The 25346-nt window shown below is 36.5% G+C and overlaps 1 protein-coding gene across 5 annotated transcripts in view; it reads right to left on the bottom strand.

Annotated features, from left to right (window-relative positions):
- HERC2 (HECT and RLD domain containing E3 ubiquitin protein ligase 2) overlaps window positions 1-25346 on the bottom strand; it is a 237594-nt gene that overhangs the window by 143489 nt on the left and 68759 nt on the right. For all 5 annotated transcript variants that reach the window (XM_026510286.4, XM_026510288.4, XM_026510289.4 and 2 more), the window contains exons 15-20: window positions 24892-25143; window positions 18720-18913; window positions 14406-14606; window positions 10419-10647; window positions 10188-10312; window positions 5030-5208 (exon numbers count right to left, since the gene is read on the bottom strand). In XM_026510286.4, the coding sequence (XP_026366071.1) occupies window positions 5030-5208; window positions 10188-10312; window positions 10419-10647; window positions 14406-14606; window positions 18720-18913; window positions 24892-25143 (1180 nt within the window). The remainder of the gene's footprint in view (window positions 1-5029; window positions 5209-10187; window positions 10313-10418; window positions 10648-14405; window positions 14607-18719; window positions 18914-24891; window positions 25144-25346) is intronic.

Genomic DNA, 25346 nt, shown 5'->3' with positions numbered 1-25346 from the left:
TACAACCTCAGTCAAAACTGAGCAGAGAAGCAGAGAATTTACAAAAGATATAATGATGCCCTTTGCTTTACAAATGTGCTCCTAAGAGCCGCATGGAATGGTCCAAAATGATAGAAAACTCCTGTACAGACCTTTGAGGAAAAAAAACTGTGTCATTATTTTTGTCCAAAGCTGCATTTCACTTACAGTTGTGACACTATTCTTAAAGACAAGATTCACTCGTCCTTTCTGCATCTGCCTCACAAATCTGCCTTGAGACCTATTCAGGTAAGTACCTAGGTGGGCAAGGTAGGGGGTTATCCAGGACTCTGAAAGTACAGGAAAGAAGACCAAAGTGGGTATGAACAGACCAGGTCAGGGAAACAGATGCTTGAAGAATATGGCATCAAGGAAAGGAGCAAAGGCTCCAATCCCAACTGTGGGATCTGACTTGAGCCACAAACCATCAGTTAATAGGGCGAAAAAAGAAGAACTGTGAGTTCCAAAAGGTACAATGAGAACAGCAGTAAAACGTTCTGGTTCCATGGGCAGCTTGCAAAGGAACAAGGGCAGAGAGTCAAGACAAGAGAAGAAAGGGGAATGGACACTGCAGGTGATAGAGTGCCAGGATGCTGAGACTAGATTCCACAACACTGAGCCACTAAAGCTTCCCAAGGGGAATACATCCTATCTGTGTTTGAGGAAGGTAAGTTTGGTGTAAGTGTGAAGGCAGGTTAGAGGAGACATGGAACACCAGATAACACCCTGCCACCCAGAGACAGTCCCAGCACTAGTTGAACCAGGCCTGATCCCTGGTACTAAGAACAGAAGGAAGTGGGTTAGTGGAGGAAAAGAGCCAAAGCAGAGCCTCCTTGTGGGCTGCTGTCAAAGTAGCTCCATCATCCCAACCCCATCCCAGCCAGGAGTGAGAGGACTAGCTGGATGACCCTGGCACTGCCACTGAGCAGGTGAGTCTGGGATCTCTGCATAACACCAGGCCATAGACAGGTGTTCTGCTCCACTTCTTTGATTTCTAATGTGATACCCCGTTTGTGGAAAACCTCTGTCAATTGCACCTGCCCCCATGACACACTGCTGGAACTAACAGCACTGTGAGGAAGGACAGAAGCAGGAAACATTAGGAGTCCCAACACAACTCCAATATACATCCAACGAGTCACTAAGAGGAGCAAGAAGCCCTTGGCTGGTGCACTGGCCCACTCTCTGGCCACACAAAATGAAGGTAGGTACTCACTGGGTCTTGCCTCTAGTCAACCTCATCTTTCTCCTACCACCGATACCCTGCCTGGATAACCGCAGTAGAAAAAACAGGCCTAGAATCTGGGTTTTATAATACACAAGAAGGAGCAAAAAATACTAATAAAATATAATAAAAAATTTAACTTATTTCCTTAATAAAAAAATTCAGAACAATAATCATAATGTGTAATTCTGATAGAGTTCACTAATTAAAAAATCTTCACAGCTCTTGATTTTCAAATATAAATGTTTTTCTGTGGCTCCTTGCCAGCATAAGACTAAAGAGTTACTCTGAAATCTGTTTCATAGCTTATTCTTGGCAAGCTGCAATTTCTTCAACCCACTTTCCAAGGAATAAAGTACACAAAATGTCTCTATAATCTCTTCTATCTTTAGACTATTTTTCAACAACTGCATCAGCTAAGTCAACACACTGAACTACCTTCAGTCACACTTAAGGTAAGATAATTAAATGTCAAAGTCTCCCTCTACAGTGGGAAAGGCACATTATCTACACTTATGAAAGAAAAGAGCCTGGATTATAGGCACTCTGTTAGTAAGAAAGGTGCTGATGCATCTTCCTGTCTCTATTTTCCAAAACTTTTCGAAAGTATTGTTTACTTCCATGCTGTTTTCGTTTTGTGTTTTTTAAGCAGGTACATCTTTATTATAAAACTGCTGCGAAGCCAACTCCTCCCTGCATGTCAAAGGTTCAGAAGACAAACTATAAAGGATGGTCCAGAGAGTGCTGTCCAACAGCAACATAATGCCAGAGAGCCACATACGTTATTTAAAAGGTTCTGCCAGGGGCACCTGGGTGGCTCCGTTGGTTAAGCATCAACTCTTGATCTCAGCTCAGGTATTGATTTCAGGGTCATGAGTTCAAGCCCTGTGTTGGGCTCCACACTGGGTGTGGAGCCTAATTAAAAAAATAATAAAAAGCAAAAAATAATAATAAATTAATAAATAAAAAGTTCTGCCAGTCACATTAATAAAGATAAAAAGAAACCAATAATTAGTATTAATAATGTATTTATCCCAATACATTGAAAATACTATTTCAACATAAAATCTAAACTACAAGAAAAAGTAATGAAATATTATTTATTAGGTTTCTCACAGCATGTCTTCAAAAGCCACTGTGTACTTTATACATTCAGCACATTGCAATTCATATAGTTAAATTTTCATTGAAAATACCTGATCTGAACTTAGACTCATAAAATGCACAGCTGAAAAATTAAATTCATATGGCCAAGCTATTCCAAACATAATCAAAAATTTTTACACAGCCAAATCAGGTCTAAGTTTTTTAATCTGAGTTTTAATAAATAAGTAATAATTAAGAATTCAATTAAAATAACTGAATTTTAATTAATAATAAATAAAAATTCAAAGTCTCAGCTATACTGGACACACTTCAAGTGCTATTCAGCCACATGTGGCAAGTGACCACCAGACTATACAGAAAAGGCATAGGTGGGTAAAACAGACAGGTCTCTCTGCACCAAGGGAACAAACAGTCTGAGCAAACAACCATGGGCCGAGGTCAGGGAACCCGGCACTCATTCTCTGCCAGAGACACCAGGGGACCAGACACAGCCTCCTCAGCCAGGGGTGGGGCATTCAAGAACTCAAAACAGTGCTTCTTCAAAATACATGCTTTATGCCTGAAAACTTCTGCATAGAACTTTACTTTTTAATTACACAGCACTCAACATCCGTTTTCTCATTTGATCCTGAATTAACTCTGTAAACACTGCTCCTGTTATTACTCCCCCACACTGAAGAGAGTTTCACTTGCCAATTTTATATAAGCAGTCACAATTGAAATTTTCTAGGAACAAATCCCAAGCTCTTTCCATTACCACCTACACTGAGTTAATTCACTTTCAATTTGTTGTACCCAAGATCAGAATGTATGAGATACTGATCAAAGGAAATAATAATCAGACTAAACAAAAAAATAGGAAAAAGTTTTTTTAATTCGCCTTTACTACAATCTAAGTAAAGAACTAGCTCTAAAACTTCCTCTTAAAAGTTCACTGTGTGGGGCGCCTGGGTGGCACAGCGGTTGGGCGTCTGCCTTCGGCCCAGGGCGTGATCCCGGCGTTATGGGATCGAGCCCCACATCAGGCTCCTCCACTATGAGCCTGCTTCTTCCTCTCCCGCTCCACCTGCTTGTGTTCCCTCTCTCGCTGGCTGTCTCTATCTCTGTCAAATAAATAAATAAAATCTTTGAAAAAAAAAGTTCACTGTGTGTCCAGTAAATTCTGGGGCTTCCATATGGAAAGCAGGCTGCCCCCACACCAGCAGCATACCACCCGCCACTGTTCTAGACCTGCATGCAGAGCCCCCTGCTCTCTGGACTTAGCTGCCTGAACCAACATTCCAGGGCTCTACTTTCTCTATGTGTAGAAAAGGAAACAAACCAGGAGCCAAGTTTACATAGAACAGTTTTGTTAAATAGAGAGACAACAGTTTTCCATTGTCTAACAAATGCCTTTCAGAAATTACCTTGCTTTTTTGGTCTTTTTGATTTGAATGACACTGAAACACTGGTTGACATGTTTCACCAAACAGTGTATGATCACTTCAGCCCAAGGTTTCTATGTTTATATTCTGACTCTGATTAATTCTTATCTACTCCTGATAGGGCCTTCAGAAATAATGCTCACCATTCTTTTATTTATTTCAGATTTTAAATTAAAAGTTGTCTTAGAAAGTAATACACATAAATCTGTGATATACACAATGAGGCAATGATATGAGTTTTAAAAGAAATAACTCTACCATGATGATTTTCACTTGCATCTACTACTTACTAATGAGAATAAGAATCTTTCCCTGTTTATCTCATACACTCTAATTTTCTCTTGTGTGAAAACCTTTAGAATCTCTAGTTCTACATCACACACTCCAATTTCTCCTCTCATCTATATTTAAAAGTCTGCTCTTAAAGCAGTGTGGAAGTTCCTCAAAAAGTTAAAAATAGAACTATGTTAAGATCCAGCAATCATACTACTTGGGTATTTACCCAAGAATACAAAAACACTAATTCAAAGAAATATAGGCACGCCTATGTTTATAGCAGCATTATTTACAACAGCCAAATTATGGAAGCAGCTCAAGTGTCCCTCAATGATGAATAAATAAAGAATATGTGGTATATATATATCACTATATACATATATAGTGATATATATATATATGTATATAGTGATATATATATACACATATATATATACACACGCCATATATATATATATTGCAATACTGATTCAGCCATAAAAAAAATGGAATCTTGCCATTTGCAACGACATGAATGGAGCTAGAGAGTACAATTCAAAGGAAAATAAGTCAGACAGAAAAAGACAAATACCATATGATCTTACTCATATGTGGAATTTAAGAAACAAGACAAATGAGCAGAAGGGAGAAAAAAAAGAAAGACAAACCAAGAAACAGACTCTTAATTAGAGAACAAACCGATGGTTACCAGAGAGAACGGGGGATGGGTTAAACAGGTGATGGAAATTAAGGAGTGTAATTGTGATGAGCACACCGTAGTTTACAAAACTGTTGAATTACTATATACACCAGGAACTAATATAACACTGTAAGTTAACTAACTGGAATTAAAATAAAAACTTAAAAAAAAAGTCTACTCTTTACCCCAAAACCTATTCTTCCTCAACACCCAAACACATTTTTTAGACCCTAGTGCTAGATCTCACAATCTTACTGTGAAAACCAATAATCCTGTTAAAATATATCTAATACTATTTACCTAAGAAGCTGTTGTATGAGCTGAACCAAAGGCAAACACTGTTTTCCAGAAGATTCATAGATCCCTGTATTAATAAGATCTTTATCCAATGGAGTCCTACTTCTGTGAAATGTTGAGGCACTGGCTTCTTGTTCATCAATTTCTTTTTCCTTCTGTGCTTCTTTTTTGGCTTCTATATCCTGTAATTCATAAAACAGAAACACATTATCATAGTAGCAAGTGTAAAGGCACCCTGGGCTGAGCCCTGATCTCACAGCCTAGATATCCCAGCCTCTGTGCAGTAACTCACAAACCACCAGATGACACTGGCCCAAGACCACTTGTCTGAAATCCCATTACTCAGGTGCTCAGTTTCTAAACAGACTACTTGTCCTACAAATCCAATCTCCAGGCTGCCACTGCTGATGGTCTCCACTTCCTTCTGGGAAGTCCCTAAAATCTTTACTCCCGATCTCAAAAATACCGAATGCGATCTGCCCCATACATGCACAGTCTATCTGTTTTGCAAACATGAAGCAAGAACCCAAGAATGAGAGGATACATTCCCGATGAGACATGTATTCAAAATACAGAAAGAATTCTTACAACTCAACAATTAAAAGATAAATAAACCAATTTAAAAATAAGCAAAGGGTTTGAATAGACATATCTTCAAAGAAGATATATAAATGGCTACTAATAAGCACATGAAAAGATGCTCCACATCATTAGTCATCAGGAAAATTCACACCTGTTAAGATGGCTATAATAGAAAAGTTGGACAGTAGCAAGCATTGACAAGGATATGGAAAACTAGAACCCTCATACATTCCTACCAGGAATGTAAAATGGCACAGCCACTTAAGAAAAAAATCTGGCCATTCTTCAAAACATTAAACATAGAGTTACCATAAAACTCAACAACTCCATTCCTAGGCATACACCTATAAGAAAAAAAAATATGTCCACACAAAAACCTATACACAAATGTTCACAACAGCATTTTCATAATAACTTAAAAGTAAAGACAACTAAATATCCATCAGCTGATGAATGGATAAACAAAATGTGCTACACCCATACAATGGAATATTATATAGCAATTTAAAAAAATGAGGTACAACATAAATAAACTTTGAAAACACTAGGCTAAGTAAAAAGAAGCCAGACATAAAAGGTCACATATTGTATAAATCAATTTATATGAAAAGTCCAGAGCCAGAAAATCTTACAGAGACAGAAAGTACATTAGTATTTGCCAACGGCTGGGAGGAGTAGGGAATGGGGGGTGACTGTTAAGGGGCACAGAGTTTGTTTCTGGAGTAATGAAAATGTTCTGAAATTAGATAGTGGTGCTGATGGTTGCACAACTCTGTGAATATACAAAAAAAAAAAAAAAAACTGAACTATATACACTTTTTTAAAGAGTGAAATTTATAGTATGTGAATTAGATCTCAATAAAGCTATTATTTTAAAAAAGGAAACAAAAAAGCGAAAAACACAAATAGGAAGCATCTTTGCCAGTCAAATGTAATCAATATTCCCGAGGACTTACTATGTACCAAGCACTGCTCTAGTGACCAAATTTACTGTGAAAAAGCCAAAAAGTTCTTTCTTTCTGGGCTTTACTTTCTAATGACAAAAGCCAGAAAAGTCTAAACACCAACAGTCCTTCCCAGTCCTGAGGGGTGTAGGCATGAAGACCTCAGTGGTGGGATTGGAACTGGGCCCCTTACTCTTAAGGATAAGAAGAGGCAACATGAATCAGAAAGGTCAAAAATGTACATGCTTGGGGCCCCTGGATGGCTCAATCAGTTAAACATCTGCCTTCGGCTCGGGTCATGATCCCGGGGTCCTGGGATCGAGCCCCGCATCAGGCTCCCTGCTCAGCGGGGACCCTGCTTCTCTTGCTCCCTCTGCCCACCACTCCCCCTGCTTACACTCTCTCTCTCTGTCAAATAAATAAATAAAATCTTATAAAAAAAAAAAGTGCATGCTTTTGACCCAGCACAATTGCATTTCCAGAACATTTTCCTAATTATCATTCTTATACTCAATGACTTATAATCTATAAGAATATAATTAATAATTATTTATAGTAGTAAAAATATCTAGAACTTAAATTGTCAATAATAGGTTGTTTAAAAAATAAAAACGGGAATAAGAAGGAATTCCCTTTCCATATGACAGACTTCTCCAAAACAACAGAACAAATGGACATAATAAAATATTCAACATAGAAGACATGGCAACCTGATGAGTAAAAAAAAAACACTAATTGATATACTGAGACTAATTCTAGCACCATAATCAGTATTATTAATAATCAGTATCATTAGTAAACATTTGCATCTTTAAAAATTTGGAAGACTATACACCAAAACTATTAACAATGGATGTTGGTATATTAACAACTCCTAAATGATGAGATTTTTGTTTATGCCTTTTTTGCAGCTTCATAACACTTTTAAAATAAATGGCCTTTAGTTATCTTGTTTTAGGCACCTTAATTATTATATAGATCACTCTACTCCCCGCAACACTTTCCCTCCAACATCCCCCCAAAGGCCCCTCCCTCTCTCCAACAGGAAGTGAAGAATAAACATTTGCTAACTAAATTAATAGGTTGTAGAGTTCAGCATTACTTATGGTTTGCCTCCCTCTCAATTTTCATCTTATTTTTCCTTCCCTTCTCCTATGTTCATTTGTTTTGTTTCTTAAATTCCACATATGAGTGAAATCATATAGTATTTGCCCTCTCTGACTTATTTCGCTTAGCATAATACCCTCTAGTTCCAACCACATCATTGCAAGTGGCAAGATTTCATTCTTTTTGATGGCTTAGTAATATTCCAGTGTGTGTGTGTGTGTGTATCCTCTTCTTTATCCATTCATCTGTTGATGGACATTTGGGCTTTTTCCATAGTTTGCCCACTGTGGACACTGCTGCTATGAACACTGGGGTGCATGTGTGCCCTCAAATCAGTTTGTATCCTTTGGATAAATACCTACTAGTGCAATCGCTGGGTTGTAGGGTTGTTCTATTTTTAACTTTTTGAGGAACCACCATACTGTTTTCCAGAGTAGCTGCACCAGTTTGCATTCCTACCAACAGTATAAGAGGGTTCCCCTTTCTCCACATCTTCACCAACATCTGTTGTTACTCCTGAGTTGTTAAGTTTAGCCATTCTGACTGGTGTGAGGTGGTATCTCATTGTGGTTTTGCTTTGTATTTTACTGATACTGAGTGATGTCGAGCATTTTTTCATGTGTCTAGTGACCATTTGTATGTTTTCTTGGAGAAACGTCTGAGGGGGGAAATGGGTGGGAGGAAGGGATAATTGGGTGATGGGCATTAAGGAGGACACTTAATGTAATGAGCAGTGGGTGTTATATGCAACTGATGAATCAGTGAACTCTACCTCTGAAACTAATAAGATAAATAAATGATAAGTAATAAAAATAATTAGTTAATTGGTTCTAAAAATACTGCTTGGGTCATGTCAAGGTTACTGTCTGACCCACACATGGACTGCCTCTGCCTGTTCACTATCACTGTTCCCATCAGGCAAGCTTTGTGGAGAAGAGGAAGAAAATGAAGAGGCTTGGAGTCAGCAAACCTGCCACTCACTAGTCTTGACACCTTACTAAATCACTACACTTCTGTGGTACTTATGTTCACATCTATAAAATGGAATTTTAAACCACTTTTTCCAGTCAACAGTGTTGACAAAGTTAAAAGAGAAAATGAAAGTAAAGTACACAGCATAGTACCTGGAAAATAACAGCTACACAAAGAACGGTCATTATTCCTAACATTATATATATGATTTCTTCTATTTTTTTCAATTTAATTAAAATATTTAGGTATGTTTTCAAAGACTTTTTCTTTTTTATTTAAATTCAATTAACATATAATGTATTATCGGTTTCAGAGGTAGAGGTCAGTGATTTATCGGTCTTATATAATACCCAGTGTTAATTACATCCGTGCCCTCCTTGATGTCCGTCACCCAGTGACCCCATCCCTTTATCCCCCTTCCCCTCCCCTCCAGCAACCCTCAGTTTATTTCCTATGATTAAGAGTCTCTTATGGGTTGTCTTCCTCTCTGATTTCATCTTGTTTTATTTTTTCCTCTCTTCCCCTATGATCCTGTTTTGTTTCTTAAATTCCACATATGAGTAAGATCATATGATAATTGGCTTTTTTCCAATTGACTTATTTTGTTTGCTTTTAATATACTTACTTCATCTAATTTTGTCAGTGTGAGTTTTTAAATAAAAAACTATTGCAACTATGAAAGCAACAAAAGAAGCTATGAATGACCATTAAGTACATGCAAATGAAAATTAAAAACCACACTCCCCCACCAAGAATAGCTAAATTTATGAAGAATGACATGACTCATGTTGGTTAGGTCAAGAAAGAGCTAGAACTCTCACATAGGCTGATTCAAATTAAATGGCATAGCCACTTTGGGAAACTAAAAAACACACTCACCATAAGACATAGCAAATTATAATTCAAAGTAATTACCCAAGAAAAAAACACGTATTCACTAAAGAACTGTACACAGCATGATCAAAGCAACTTCAGACAATCAAAAATAATCAAATGTCTATTAACAGGAGAATGGATAAACAAATAGTGCCATAATCATACAATGAAATACTCCTCAAAGGTAAAAACAATGAAGATGAGTTTGAAAATTACCAAGGCAAAATAAAGCAGACACAAAACAGTACATACTATATGCTTCCACATATATGACATCCAGAACTGGCTAATTTAATCTAATTTACTAAATTACTAAATTACGAAGCTAATTTAATCTAAGGGAGGCAGGGGAGCCCTAACTTTTGAGTGCAAAGAGGTACAATGGCACTTTCTAGGGTGATGGAAATTATTCATAATATGATTAGGGTATCTGTCACATTCTTTTAAACAGAGAAAGATAGATATATTTTATCACACTTAATATCTCAATAAATTTTTTAACTAGTAAGATAAAAAAGACTTTATCAAAAATATCTGGATGTTACTAAACGTTTTATGTTTCAGTTTTTCAATTCTGGCAATAGGTTACTATTTCTTCATATGAGTACAGTGTTTCAATCTTAGCTCACTGCCAGGCAAAAATTGCCTGTCAGTTCACATACACGCTCCCAGAAACATACCTGGATTTCTGCAGTAATGGCTGCATTTAAGGCTGACTCCAAGCCTCCATCAGCCATCAAGCTGCCCACCAGAAGATCAATCATGAATCGACGACCTGGACTTATGTTAACTTCATTGCCTGAAACTGGAAAGGGAAAAAACTTTTGCCAATGTGAGGTAAGCACCAACACCTCTTGGCACCCTCTTGTGCGCCCAACCCATTCCCTCTCCTGCTCCTCACCCAAGCCCACCTGCACAGGGAAGGAGAGCAGAGAGGGCCCGGGCCCTCTCCTCAGCGGTGGGCAGAAGCACGGACCACCCGCTCTGTAGCACAGCCTGGGCAGCTGCCTGCACAGTGCTCAGCACTCCCGCACTGCTGGCCAGGGCCACCACGGTCTGTTTCAGGCTGTTGAGGAGGACGCTGCCCAGACCTAAACCAAGGAATTCTGGGTCAACCTGGTGACTAATGGCAGCATGCAACTGAAAGGAGAAAAACAATTTTAATTTAGAAGCCCTAAAAAAAAGTGGATATCAAAACTTATTAAAGGTTAAATGATACCTCAAAATGCATTTTGTTCAAATAATAAAGGAAAAGTTCTGATATGTGAATTTTTTTAACCAGACTAAAAAATTTTACCCATACTAGCTGAGAATCAATGGTAAGGTATTTTTAAGAGAAATTTTTTAAACCCACTTTAAATACATATATGGAAGACCTCAAGATCAATAGAGAGCTGAAACAGCAACCTCGATCCCACCCCCAACCATCTGTACCAAACAGAGAAGAGTGAATATAATACAACCAAAAAACAGTTCAAAGATTATATAACCAAGCTGAGAATACACAAGGAAACTCCTCGAGGGCCAAACCAGAACTCAGAGGGACACACATAGCAGGAGCTAACAGGTTCTGGGCTCTGAGAGCAGATCAAGGCCTTCGGGCATGAGATCCAAACTGCTCATGGCAGCCCTCTGAGCCACTGAAGATCACCCATCTATCACCAGCCAGGACTTGAAGGCAACACTACCCACGAAGGCTTTGGGTAGAAAGAGACCCCACAAGAAATCAGAGACCTGGCCTGCCCTGTGAGCAGATGTAAAATCAAATTCATACCAACCAACTAAGTATAGATATCACAAGTCAAGAATTGAACACCAAAACATCTAGAGCCTGAGAAACACATGACACTTCAGAGACACAAATATAAAACTGCCCTTTAGGGACATCACCATAGCCAAAGGCAAAGAGATACCCCTAGCAAGACCTCCCCTGAAAGGACAAGCCATACTAGGTCATAAGGGAAAATCAAAGACAAAGCTCTTATAAGAGGCAGAACTCATGTCCCTAGAATAGGTATCAATATAAACATTGGAATGAATCCACAAAAAGAGTAAATGTTCTGGGATACCTGGGTGGCAAGTCAGTTAAGCATCCAGCTTTTGGTTTCGGCTCAGGTCGTGACCTTGGGGGTTGTGGGATTGAGCCCCATGTCAGGCTCTGTGCTCAGCATGGAGTTTGCTTGGGAGTCTTTCTGTCCCTACCCCACCCTCTCAAATAAATAAATAAATGAATAAATAAATAAATAAATAAAATCTTAAAAAAAAAAAAAGTAAATGTTCTTAGAGATCAAGGAAGGCACAAAACCCAGAACAAAAGAACATAATGAACAAAATGAAAGCCCTGAAAAAGGCTCAAATATAAATTCTAAAAATGAGAAAAACAACTACAAGAATAAAAACCTCAAGCAAAAATGTGAAAAGCCTGGGCTCAGGTCCTAGCCCTGAACCTCCATGCAATGGATACCTGACCTGGGCCACATTCCCGAACTTCTCTGTACATCCTCATCTGTGCCATACATACCAGGGGTCCTACCTCTCAGATGGGTAGCACATGGATTTAATGAATTAGTATGTGTAATGCTGTGATCATACAATTATGTATTAAATAAATGGACAACTCAAAAATATGGAACATTCAGCTGAAGAATTTGGGAACTAAAAGAGAGCACTGAATGAAAAACCAGAAGGCAGAATGGAAAGACAGAAAGTGAACATTAAAAAAGATTAAAAGATTTAAAAATATCAAAGAAGTTGTGATACTTGGGAAGACGAGAAAAGTTCAACATACATAGAGAAGGAGTTCTCCAAGGGAAAAGTAGATTAAAAAAAAAGAGCAATTGCAATGGTAAACAGTGAATATTTTTCAAAACCTAACAAAAATCTATAATCTCAGATTTAATAAGAATAATAACCTCAAGTTATACATACAAAAATAAATCCTCACCTAGACATGATATGTTAAAATTATAAAACAAAAAAACATCTGAAAGGCTACCAAAAAGAAAGGCAAATTAGCTACAAAGAAACAATTACACCAATGTAACAATTCTCAACAGCAACAATAGAAATCGGAAGAAAGAACACCTTCAAATTGCTGATAAAATAACGGTAATCTAAAAAGCTAAGCCCTATTAAACTATCTTAAGAAGCATTCAAGCAGAGTTTTCAGACTTTATAACTCACAGACCTTGATGAAGAAAGTTAACTGCAGGAGGTACCCTAGCGGGAGAGGATGTAAGCAACAACAAAACAAATTGGTTTAAAAAAAAAAAGACTATATCAAAGTAAGGATGGTCTCTTAAAAAATGATGATTATGATGATAATAATCAATTGGAGGAAAATTTCTTTTCATGTCCTAAGTCAGAAATATATCTTACATATCGCAATTGGGAGCATTTTTTTCTTTTAGGGGCACACACACACACCATAAATCAGACTGTCTTAGATCCAGTGTAATAATAGCCTACCTGACAATTTAAACACAGAAGGTGGAAAGGGGAGTATAAGTTTAACGCATCCTATAACCCCTATGTTTTTCAGGAAGAGAAGTACTGGTTAACTTAACACTTTGTGGAATTAACAAATATTTAATTTTTTTGTAACATGATTAACGTCCAGAAGTCAAATTGAAAAGCTTAGGAACAATTAAAGGTATTTGAAAAGAAAAAACTGTTTTGGAAACTTTATCAAGAAATAAGAAAATGAAGAATAAACCTATATAAAACTAATCAGAAAACCTAAATTCAAATACATTAGCAATCACAATAGCCATAAAAAATTAAATTCACCTAATGAATAAAGATTCCCAAATTGGATACTTTTTAAGAATCAAGCTTTGTAAGTGAATTTTAAAATGATACAACTAAAGCATAAGGACCTAGAAAGATGGAATAAAGCAACAGAAAAACTTATGGCACCAGGCAAATATGGGCCAAAAGGAAACAAGCCTGAGACATGTACAAGGTCTTTCTCCATAGCACTGACCAGACAGTAACATTGCTACAAACCATGCGAAGCGACAAACAACTAGGTAGATTCATGAAAGGGACCACAGTGGAGCTAATAAATGAGCTCCTACAAAGACTTTTGGGAAAGAGAAGTAACTAAACATTACATTTTCATCCATGTGCTTTTTAGAAACCAAGGCAAAAATGGGGAGAGAGCAGAGGGGGACATGACTGGTTACACAGAAATCCTTATATTATAAAGGGAAAAATTACTTTGTTAAGAAAAACCAGTCTCTTGACATTCTGTCATAGGATTTTATTACCAAGAAAAATAGGCCAACAAAATATTTCAGCTATAGTTTTACACAAAGAAGGAAAGAGAAAGAGACAAAGGAAGGGAAGAAGGGAGGAAGAAAGGAAAGAAGGTGAAAAATATTTTTATAGCTTTTCTTATTTTGACTTTAAACCTTAACCTTCCCTGTGACAAAGTGGAGGTACTATTGGAGGCAGCCCAAGATTAATGAGTTGAACTTTCACACTCCAGAGGAGAGATTGGCTAGCACATCCAGCTGGTCTCTCAATTATCTATTGCCTCACCCAGTTGTTTCTCCACACACAAGAACGTAAATTCAAGACCGACTCCATGATAAATGCAAATAAGCTGATTATCGCAGAAATAATACAATCCATACACACACTTACCTGCATGCAAACACTGACTTTCAGGATAAATTTAAGATAACTATACTGATTGTTTTTAAACCTTATACAAATTATACTCCAGAATAATCTAAATAACCTAATCTAAGTAATCTAAATACTTTACATACTTTAAAATTTTCATTAGTCGTTCACTTTACAGGCTAAAACCCATTCCCTTCAATATACATAAACATTATTACAAACACCTAAAACACAAAGGGTGGGAGAGGAAAGGAAATCATTAATACCTGAAGTCGTAGAAGATTCAGCGTTGCCACAGCCATGCACTCTTTCTCTTGAGGTGGGGGCCAGTCAGCAGTGCCATCCATCCCTTCACTCACTTGCCGCAATAGGAGGTCCAGCTGCTCAAAAGTCATTGAGCAGATGTCTACCACAAATGGGACACGGAGGCCAATGGACCACTCAGAACAAGATGACCAGGCAAAACTCTATGGAAGAATCGTAAGAACTTAAATGAATCTACATATTCAGCTCTTTGACTGTTTCACAGGAGAGATTCACCATCATGAATTATAAAGATGCCTTAAATTATTACTTATACATCTTTCTGAGTGTCCCAAATGTTCATGGTCTAGTTCATATACTATCAGCTTCCAATTTTTCTCATTTTAGGACCCAATCTCACTGTACCACAAATAAAAAGATAAAAAGTTTAAAATCTTTTCACTCTCAAAATTACTGATACACATTAATAGATGAAAATGAGGATCATAATCCACTTAAACAGTTACAAGATATTTTTGCCAATATACAAGACTTTCTAAACTTTATATGGAAAGGCAAAGGAACTAAAATATAAATTTCTTATCTAGCTACAGTAAACAAGACCTATGATATTGGCAAATTCCCATGAATATATATTATTTCAATTTGAAAAAAATTTTTTAAGTAAAGGATGGAAAAATTACAGTATGCAAACACTAATTAAATGAACAGTTATAATACCTACATTAAAATCAGAGAAAAGAGACCTCACAGCAAAGAACAACAAGGATAAGGGGACAAACTGCATAATGATAGAAGGGTCAATTCACCAAGATGACAAGACAAACCTAAATCTGCACACATCTTTAAAAAAAAAAAAAAAGAGCTTCAAAATATATAAAACAAAAACTGTCAGACCCATCCTAAAATTAACATGGAATCTCAAGTGACCCCAAATAAGCAAAATAATCTTGAAACACAGAACAAAATTAGAAGACTCACAATTCCTAATTAAAAGCTTATTACAAAGCTACAGTAATCAAAACAGTATGGTACTAGCATAAAGTACCAATAAAATACTGGCATACAGACCAATTAAACAGAATAGAGAGTCCAAAAATAAGCTCTTGCCTATACAGTAAAATGATTTGAAAAGTACCAAGACCATTCAATGGGGAAAGAACAATCTCTTCTACAAACGGTCCAGTTCTACAAACTGCAAAACAATCAAATTGGATCCTTACCCTACACCATATACAAAAAGTAACTCAGAATGGATCAAAGACCAAAACATAAAAGCTAAAACTATAAAGCTATTAGAAGAAAACACTGGGTAAAATCTACATGACAACGGATTTCTTGGATATATATAACACCAAAAGCATAGGCAACAGAGGAAAAAATAGATAAAGTGGACTTACTCAAAATTTAAAAATTGTGTGCATCAAAGGACACTATCGACAGAACGAAAAGACAAGCATAGAATGGGAAAAAAAATAGCTGTAAATCATAGACCTGCCACGGGATTAATATCCACTATATGTCACGAACTTCTCAATAAAGAAAGACAGGAAAAAAAACACAATTCAAAAAGGGGCAAAGGACTTAAAAGACATTTCTCCAAAGGAGATATACAAATGGTCAATAAGCACATGAAAAGATGCTCAACATCTTTTCTATGGGAAGTGCAAATCAAAACCACAGTCTGATACTACAATGCACCCACTAAAATGGCTTCAAACAAACAAACAAAAGCAGAAAATAACAGTGTGAAAAAAAATGTGCAGAAATCGAAACCCTTCTGCCTATCTGGTGGGAATGTAAAAATCATGCAGTTGCTGTGGAAAACAGTTTGACTGGTCCTCAAATTCCTCATAATTACCATATGCTCCAGCAATTCTACTCCTAGATAATGCTCAAAAACACTGAAAGTAGGGACTCAAATAGACATTTGTACATTAAATATTCATAGCAGTATTATTCAAAACAGCCAAAAGGTACAAACAATTCACGTGTCCACTGAAGAGGAATAAATGAACAAAATGTGGGATTATAAATATAATGGAATATTATTAACCCTTTAGAAAGAATAAAATTCTGAAACATGCTACAACATGGATCAACCTTGAAAACCTTATGCTTAATGAAACAAGTCAGACACAAAAGGTTAAATATTACATGATTCCATTTATAAGAGGTATCTTTAATAGACAAATTCACTGAAACAGAAAGTAAATTTGAGGTTACTAGGGACCAGGGGGAGGAGAAATGGAGAGTAATTGTTTAATAGGTACAGAATTTCTGTTTGGGATGATGAAAAAGTTCTGGAGATGGACAGCAGTGATAACAATCTCATGAATATACTTAATGCCACTGTAGAGTCAACCATAATTTTTTAATGGCCAAACGCACTGATATTTAAAAAAAAAAAACTGATAGACCTGAAAAAAGATATAGAGAAATACATAACTATACTTGGAAATACCAACGCTACCCTCCCAGAAAGAGACAGAACAAGCAGACAGAAAATCAGCAAGGACGTAGAACTGGATAACACCATCAATGAACTGGATTTAATTGACATTTATAGAACACTTCACCCAACAACAGCAAAATACATCAACAATAAAACACACAACTCTTTTCAAACACACACACTGAACATTCACTTAATAAGAGAACATATCCTGAGACATAAAACAAATCTTAACAAATCTAGAACTGAAATCATATAGTCTATTCTCTAGCCACAATAAAATTAAACCAGAAATCAGTAACAGCATGGTAACAGAACAACCTCCAAACATTTTGAAATTAAATGATAACAATAATCCACAGGTCATAGAGCAATTCTCGAGAGAAATTAGAGAGTATTTTGAACTGAACAAAAATGAAAAAATATCAAAATGTGCGGGTGCAATTAAAGCACTGCTTAGAGGGAAATTTATAGCATCAAGCGCTTAAATATTACAAAAGAAGGGTCCAAAATTAACCTAAGCTTCCTCCTGAAGAAACTAAAAAAAAAAAGAACAAAATGAACCCAAAGCAAGCTAACGGGGGAAAAAATAACAAAGACAAGAGAATAAACCAACGAAATAGAAAACAAAAAACAAGGGGAAAATTAATGAAACTAAAATCTAGTTCTTTAAAAAGATCAATAAAATGGATAAACCTCTAGGCAAAACTGACAAAAAAAAAAAAAAAAAGAAAATTACCAATACAATATCACTGCAAACCCCAAAGACTTCAAAAGATTAGTAAATGAATACTAAGGAAAACTTCATACACAAAAATCAGACAACTTAGATGAAATGGAACAACTCCTTGAGCACCACAAACCAGGAAAACCCACCCAAGAATAAAATAAATAGTGCTGCATCTCTTAAAGAAACAATTTTTACTTAAAGATCTTCTGAGAAAGAAACCTCCTGGCTCAGATGGATTCACAAAAAAACATTTAAAGAAGAAATAACACTAATTCTACACAATCCCTTCTAGAAAACAAAAGAGAAAGGAACACTTGCCAACACTTTTTATGAGGCCAGTTTTACAGACATATAGTATAAAACCACAAAAAAAAAAAAACCCACAAACCAATTATCTCTGATAACCATCAAGAGAAAAATCCTCCACAATGTAATTAGCAAATCAAATAAAACAATATATAATAAAGAATAATATACCATAACCAAGTGGGGTTTATCTCGGTAATGCAAGGTTTGGTCAATATTTGAAAAACAACATATTCTACCATATAAACAGACTAAAGAAGGAAAACTACATGATCATATCATTTGAAAAGAAAAAAGCATTTCACAAAATTCAGCATCTATTCAGTATTAGAAAAAACTTTCAAAAAAGTAGGAGTTAAAGGAAACTTCCTTCATCTGATAAGGCATCTACTAAAAAAAAAATCCTACAGCTAACATCCTAGCTAACGGTGAAAGACTAAATGCTTTCCCACCACAATCAGGAACAAGGATATGCCGGGGCCAGGGCACCTGGGTGGCTCAGTCGTTAAGCGTCTGCCTTCAGCTCAGGTCATGATCCCAGCATTCTGGGCTCGAGCCCTACATCGGGCTCCCTCTTCCACTCCCCCTGCTTGTGTTCCCTCTCTCACTGCCTCTCTCTGTCAAATAAATAAAATAAAATAAATCTTAAAAAAAAAAAAAAAAAGAACAAGGATGTGCCTTCCCACAACTCTTCAACATCATACTGACTACAACTACAGGATATAAGGACAACACACACAAGTCAATGGTATTTCTACATACTAGCAATGAAGGACAGGAAGCCAAAATTCCACAAAATATCTAACCAAACTATCTACTCAGTACCTGAGCAGGTCCACAGGCAATTCCAACTATGTGTTTGGTATCCAGTCCTGGCAGTGCAGCAGGTTCCGGCTTGGTCACACGCAAGGTGTCAAAGTGCTGGCACTGGTCGTTGCTCCCCCAGCTATGGACCTCGCTGTCCTCAGTCAGAGCCAGGCAGTGGGTGGAGCCTGCAGCCACATCAATTACCTTCTTCCCTAGGAGGAAAGAGTGATACAATACAGCTTCACACCTGACTTCTGCTGTGGGTCATTCAGGTCAGGGGGTATTTAATGTCAACTTCTAAATGATAATTCATTGCTTTAATATGCATAATTCACCTGCTTCATGTATGTTATTAAAACCCATTACATTTTACTAGCTACAATTTATTAAGACCCACAGCCTGAAAATTAAATAAGGTATGAAAAGATCTTTTCCTTACCTTAATATGAAAAAAAAAATTACTTTTTTCTCCTTATTCAGATTTTCATTCAGAAAGAGACAAGTGTATTTTAATTAATCTTTAAATCATATTCTCCTTCCCAAGGTATAACCACACAAAATATATTCTTTTTGCCTCATAGAGACTATTTTTACTTTTATTTTAAAGATTTATTTATTTGACAGAGAGAGAGAGAGACAGCGAGAGAGCGAACACAAGCAAGGGGAGTGTGACAGGGAGAAGCAGGCTTCCCACTGAGCAGGGAGCCCGATGCAGGGCTCGATCCTGGGATCACAACCTGAGCCGAAGGCAGACGCTTAACGGCTGAGCCACCCAGGTGCCCCAAGAGACTTTCTATTTTTAGAATATTTTTAGGTTCAGAGCAAAACTGAGGAAAAGGCACAGAGATTTCCCATATACCCCCCACACCCCAACATATGCACAGCCTCATCCATCAACTATTTGGGGTTTTTTTGCATATGAATATCTACTTGTTCCAAAACCATTTGTTGAAAAAGCTACCTCTGCTTCATTGTATTGCCTTGACTCCCTTGTCAAAGATCAATTAACTACACTTAAGTGGGTCTATTTCTCAGCTATTTTGTTCCAATGATCTATTTGTTTACACTTTAGTCAATGTCACACTTTCTTGATTACTGTAGCTTTATATTAAGTCTTGCTGTTGGGTAGTCAGTCCTCCAACCTGCCCTTCTCCTTCCATACTGTGTTTGCTATTCTACGTCTTTTGCCTCTCCACATAAAATTTAGAATCAGTTTGTCTTGCATTAAATGTGTAGATCAATATAGAAAGAAATGACAGTATTTGGTGTTCCTATCCATGAACATAGAATATCTCTCAATTTATTAGTTCTCCTTTGATTTCATTCATCAGTTTTGTAATTTTCCTCATATAGTTCTTGTACTTACTTTTTAGAGTTACACCTATTTCACTTTTTTAATACTAATGTATTAAATTAATAAATACAAAATGGTATTTTGTATTTATTTCAAATTCCACTTCTTAGTTGCTGGTATATAGGAACTAAGATATATACCAAGTGACTTTGGTGTATTAACTTTGTATCCTGCAACTCTGTTATAATCATTTATTACTTCCAGCTTTTTTGTTGATCCTTTCAGATTTTCTACATAAACATTCATGTCATCTGTGAAAAAAGATAGTTTTATTTCTTCCTTCTCAATCTGTATATCTTTAATAACTTTTTGCTGTTTTGTTGCATTAGCTAGAACTTCCAGTATGATTCTGAAAAGAAATGGTGAGATGAGAGATCTTTTTCTTATACTTTATCTTAGTGGGAAAGCTTCAAGTTTCTCACCATTAAGTATGATGTTAGCTGTAGGATTTTTATAAATATTATTTATCAAGTTAATGAAGTTCTCTCCATTCCTAGTTTGTTGAAAGTTTTTATCATTAACAGGTATTGGATTTTATCAAATGCTTTTTCTGCATCTATTAATATGATCATATGATTTTTCTTATCACTCTCTTAATTTGATGGATTACATTAATTGGTTTTTGAATGTTGAACTAGCCACCACTGCATATGCAGAATAAATTCAACTTGGTGGTGATGTTTAATTCTTCCCATACATTGCTGAATTTGATTTGCTAATATTTTGTTGAGGATTTTTGCATCTATATTCATGAGAGACGTTGGTCTATAATTTTCTTTTCTAATATTTTTGTCTGGCATTGGTTTTAGGGTAATGCTGGCCTTGTAGAACGAATTAAGAAGTATTCCCTTTGCTTCCACTCTGAAAGAGATTACAGAAAATTGGTATAATTTCTTCCTTAAATGTTTGGTTGAATTCACCAGTAAACCCATCTGGGCCTCATGCTTTCTGTTTTGGAAAGTTATTAATTATTGACTTAATTTAAGAAATATAAGCCTATTCAGTTTGTCTACTTCTTGTATGAATTCTGGCAAATTGTATCTTTTAAAGAAATGGTTCATTTCATCAAAGTTATCAAATTTGCGGGCATAGAGTTGTTCTTAGTATTCCCTTATCCTCTTGAAAATGTTAATAAGATCTGTAGTGATGTTTTCTCTTTCTTTTCTGATATTAGTAATTTGTGTCCTGTTTTCCTTTTTTCTTAGCCTAGTTAAAGGTATATTGATTTTATTAATCTTTTCAAAGAACGAGCTTTTGGTTTCCTTGATCTTCTCTATTATTTTTCTGTTTTCAATTTCATTGGTTTCTTCTCTAATTCTCAGTATTTCTTTCCTTCTTCTTATTTTGGATTCAATTTGCTCTCCTATATCTAGTTTCCTAAGGTGGAAACTTAGACTACTGATATCTTTTTAACATCCATAACCACACATAATTACAATTTTTTTTCTTATGATGAGAGCTTTTAAGATCTGTTCTCTTGGCAACTTTCAAATATACAATAAAGTATTATTAGCTACAGTCACCATGATGTATATTATATCCCAAAGGATTATTCACAACTAGAAATTTATACTTTTTGACCACACCTTCACCCACTTTACCCACCCCCCGCAAGCCCCACATCTGGCAACCACCAATCTATTCTCTGTATCTATGAGTTTGGCAGGGGTTTGGGGGGAGTTTTGAGGGGTTTTTTTAGATTCCACATATAAGTAGGATGATACAGTGTTTGCCTGTCTCTACTTGACCTATTTACTCGGCATAATGCCCTCAAGGTCCATCCATGTTAACACAAATGGAAGAATTACCTTCCTTTTTATGGCTGAATAATATTCCATCATATGTATATACTGCATTTTCTTTATCTACTCATCTACCAGTGGGACACTTAGGTTGTTTCCATATCTTGGTGACTGTGAATAATGCTGCAATGAACCTGAGGATGGAGACACCTTTTTGAGTTCATATAATTACTTCCTTCAGATAAACACCCAGAAGTGGAATTGTGGGATCATATGATAGTTCTTTTTTTAATTTTTTGTGAAGCCTCCTTACTGTTTTCCAGTGTCTATACCAATTCACATTTCCATCAACAGCACACAAGAGTTTCTTTTTCTCCACATCCTCACCAACACTTGTATTTCTTCTTTTTGATAACAGCCATTCAAACAGGTATGAAGTGTTCTCCCACCTATGGTTTTGATTTGCATTTCCCTGATGATTACTGATGCTGAACACCTTCCTCATGTACCTGTTGGCCATCTATAATTCATCTTAGGAAAAATGTCTACTCAGATCCTCTGCCTAATTTTTAATCAAATTGGTTATGGGGTAGGTTTTTTGCTTGTTTTGCTACTGAATTTTAAATGTCCTTTAAATATTTTTGATATTAACCCCTTATCAGATATATGATTTACAAATATTTTCTCCCATTCTATATTCTATAGGTTGACTTTACATCTTAGTGGCTTGTTCATTTGTTTTTGAGAGAGAAAGTATGCCAGGGGCGTGGGGAAGAGGGAGAGGGAGAGAGAGAATCTAACCAGGCTCCATGCCCAGCACAGAGTCCAATGTGGGGCTTAATCTCACAACCCTGAGATCATGACCTGAGCCAATATCAAGAGTCGGACACTTAATCAACTGAGTCACCAGGCACCCTATCTTTACACTTTGTTTTCTTTCCTGTGCACAAAGATTACTTACTTTAGATTTTTCTTCTTTTCTAATATATGCATTCAATGCTATAAATTTTCTTCTAAGCACTGCTTTCACTGCATCCCCCAAATTTTGGTAAGTTGTTCTCATCTTCATTTAGTTCAAAATATTTTAAAATTTTTCTTAAGATTTTTTGTTTAACCGTGTGTTATTTGGAAGTTTGCTGTTTAATCTCCATGTATTTGGGGATTTTCCAACTATCTGTTACAATTTTTAGTTTAATTCCCTTGTAGTCTGAGAGCAGACATAGTCTGATCTCTCTTCTCTTCTTTTAAATATGTTAATGTGTGCTTTATAGCCCAGATTGTGGGCTGTCTTCATTAAGGAAGTTTTCTAAAACAAAATCTTTTTCTCCGAAGTGAAATGATACAGATATGTTTTTCCTGTTTAAATAGTATTAAAATATTGTATTTTTGCTTAATAGTAAATCTAACAAGACCAACACAAGGGATGTTTTCAAAAATGTCAACATAAAAAATAATTCATCTACAAAACACTACCAGAGTAAGGAGAACAATTCTATCTTGACAGCCTATCATACACTGACATAAGTGATGGCCAAAAGGACTGTACCATCAATCATTTAAATGCTTTCATAGCAAGCTATCTTTGTATCTAATAAACGTAGCTGAGGAAGCAGATTTCCTTTCCTAAGTGAAAAAAATATATAAACAAGAAGGCTAACAAAATTCAAACACAGTTCCATAACATACAACCAACTCTATTACCCTACAACTTATTTCAGAAACTTAGAAAATAATAAATACCATAATACCTTCTTGTCATCAAGGTATTAATATGTTTTAAAGATTTTATTTATTTATTTTTAGCGCGAGAGAGAGAGACAGCACATTCATGTGTGAGCAGGGGGAGAGGGAGAGAGAGAATCTCAAGCAGACTCCATGCCTAGCACAGAGCCCAATGCGAGGCCTGATCTCAAGACCCTGAGATCACAACCTGAGCCAAAACCAAGAGTCAGACGCTTAACCAACTGAGCCACCCAGGCACCCCAAGGTATGAATGTGTTTTAAAATAATAACGATGGGGAAAGAAACAACCAAGTCCCATTTAAAAGTCTCAATTCCAAACTCCCTTGACTAAAAAGCAAAAACATAAACAAAGTAGAATCTAGCTCAGGGATTCAACAAACTTCATCTCTCATGCAAACACAGGCCAAGGATTATTTTTGTGAATAAAGTTGTACTATAACACAGCCAGGCCCATTTGTTTACTTATTGTCTATAGCTCCTTTTGGGCTACAACAGCAGAAAACAAGTAGTTGAGACATACAATGTATGGTACTCAAACCTAAAATACTTACAGCCTACTCCTTTAAAAAGCAGTCTGCCCACCCCCTTTAGCACTACAGGCCACCTGATACACCTATCATCAAGCTCTTCCACACTTCAGAAGGCATCTGCAAAGCACACCTACATGCCTTGGCTCCCATTCTATCTAGAATGCATGCTAGATGCCCTTGAAACCAAACATGCAGGATTTATCCATCAAGGATAAGTTCAAATGAGACCACTTCAAGCATACCAATCCTATCTCCCACTCTGCTCCCACAGCACCATGCGTATCTGTCCTCTTAGCAATGTCTACAGTATAACTATCAGTAACCTCACCAACAGAAGTTAATCTCACTAGGGCCAGCTTACTTTGATGAATAGATGCCTGTCACAAAAAGGACTTATCAATATTTAATAAAACTAAATGAGTTTCAAATAAAATCTGGTAAGAATAATTCTACACCATTTTTTTAAAAGATTTTATTTATTTATTGAGGAGAAGCAGAGAGAGGCAGAGGCAGAGGGAGAAGCAGGCTCCCCGCAGAGCAGGGAGCCTGATGTGGGACTTGATCCCAGGACCCCGGGATCATGACCTGAGCCAAAGGCAGACTCTTAACCGACTGAGCCACGCAGGGGCCCTACACCATTTTTTAATAGAGACAAACTACTTTCCATTATTATCTATACCTATGAAAATGTGGGTAAAAGCCTTCTAATGATAAGTCAGTCATGAAATATTAGGTTAAAAAAAAAAGAAAAACCTGCAAACTTTAAAAGATTACTAAAGAAAAGCTTCAAAGAGTTTCAAAAGTTTACATCTTGCACTCACCTTGCAAGCCTTCCAAGAGTTTGGGATAACGAACATGTTCTTCTGTTCCATGCCCAAGTCTCTGGTTGTCACCTTTTCCCCATGAATAAACTTGGCCATCTTTCGTCAAAGCAATAGAAAATTGACTTCCACATCGAACCTTCACAACATCCAAGTCTTGAAGCTTTTCAATAAGCTTTGGTGTTTTGCAGCCATCACTACCGCCTCTGCCCAATTTCCCATAGTCACCATCTCCCCAAGACCACACCTGACCTAAAAAAACACAAATATATTAAGTAAAAATAACCGTACATCTTAATGCAACTTTTTTTTAAAAGATTTTATGTATTTATTTTTTTGACAGAGAGAGAGACAGCCAGCAAGAGAGAGGGAACACAGGCAGGGGGAGTGGGAGAGGAAGAAGCAGGCTCCCAGCAGAGGAGCCTGATGTGGGGCTTGATCCCAGGACTCTGGGA

The sequence above is a fragment of the Ursus arctos genome, unplaced genomic scaffold, assembly GCF_023065955.2.
Source record: "Ursus arctos isolate Adak ecotype North America unplaced genomic scaffold, UrsArc2.0 scaffold_28, whole genome shotgun sequence".
Classification (NCBI taxonomy): domain Eukaryota; kingdom Metazoa; phylum Chordata; class Mammalia; order Carnivora; family Ursidae; genus Ursus; species Ursus arctos.
This window is presented reverse-complemented; position numbering and strand designations above follow the sequence as displayed.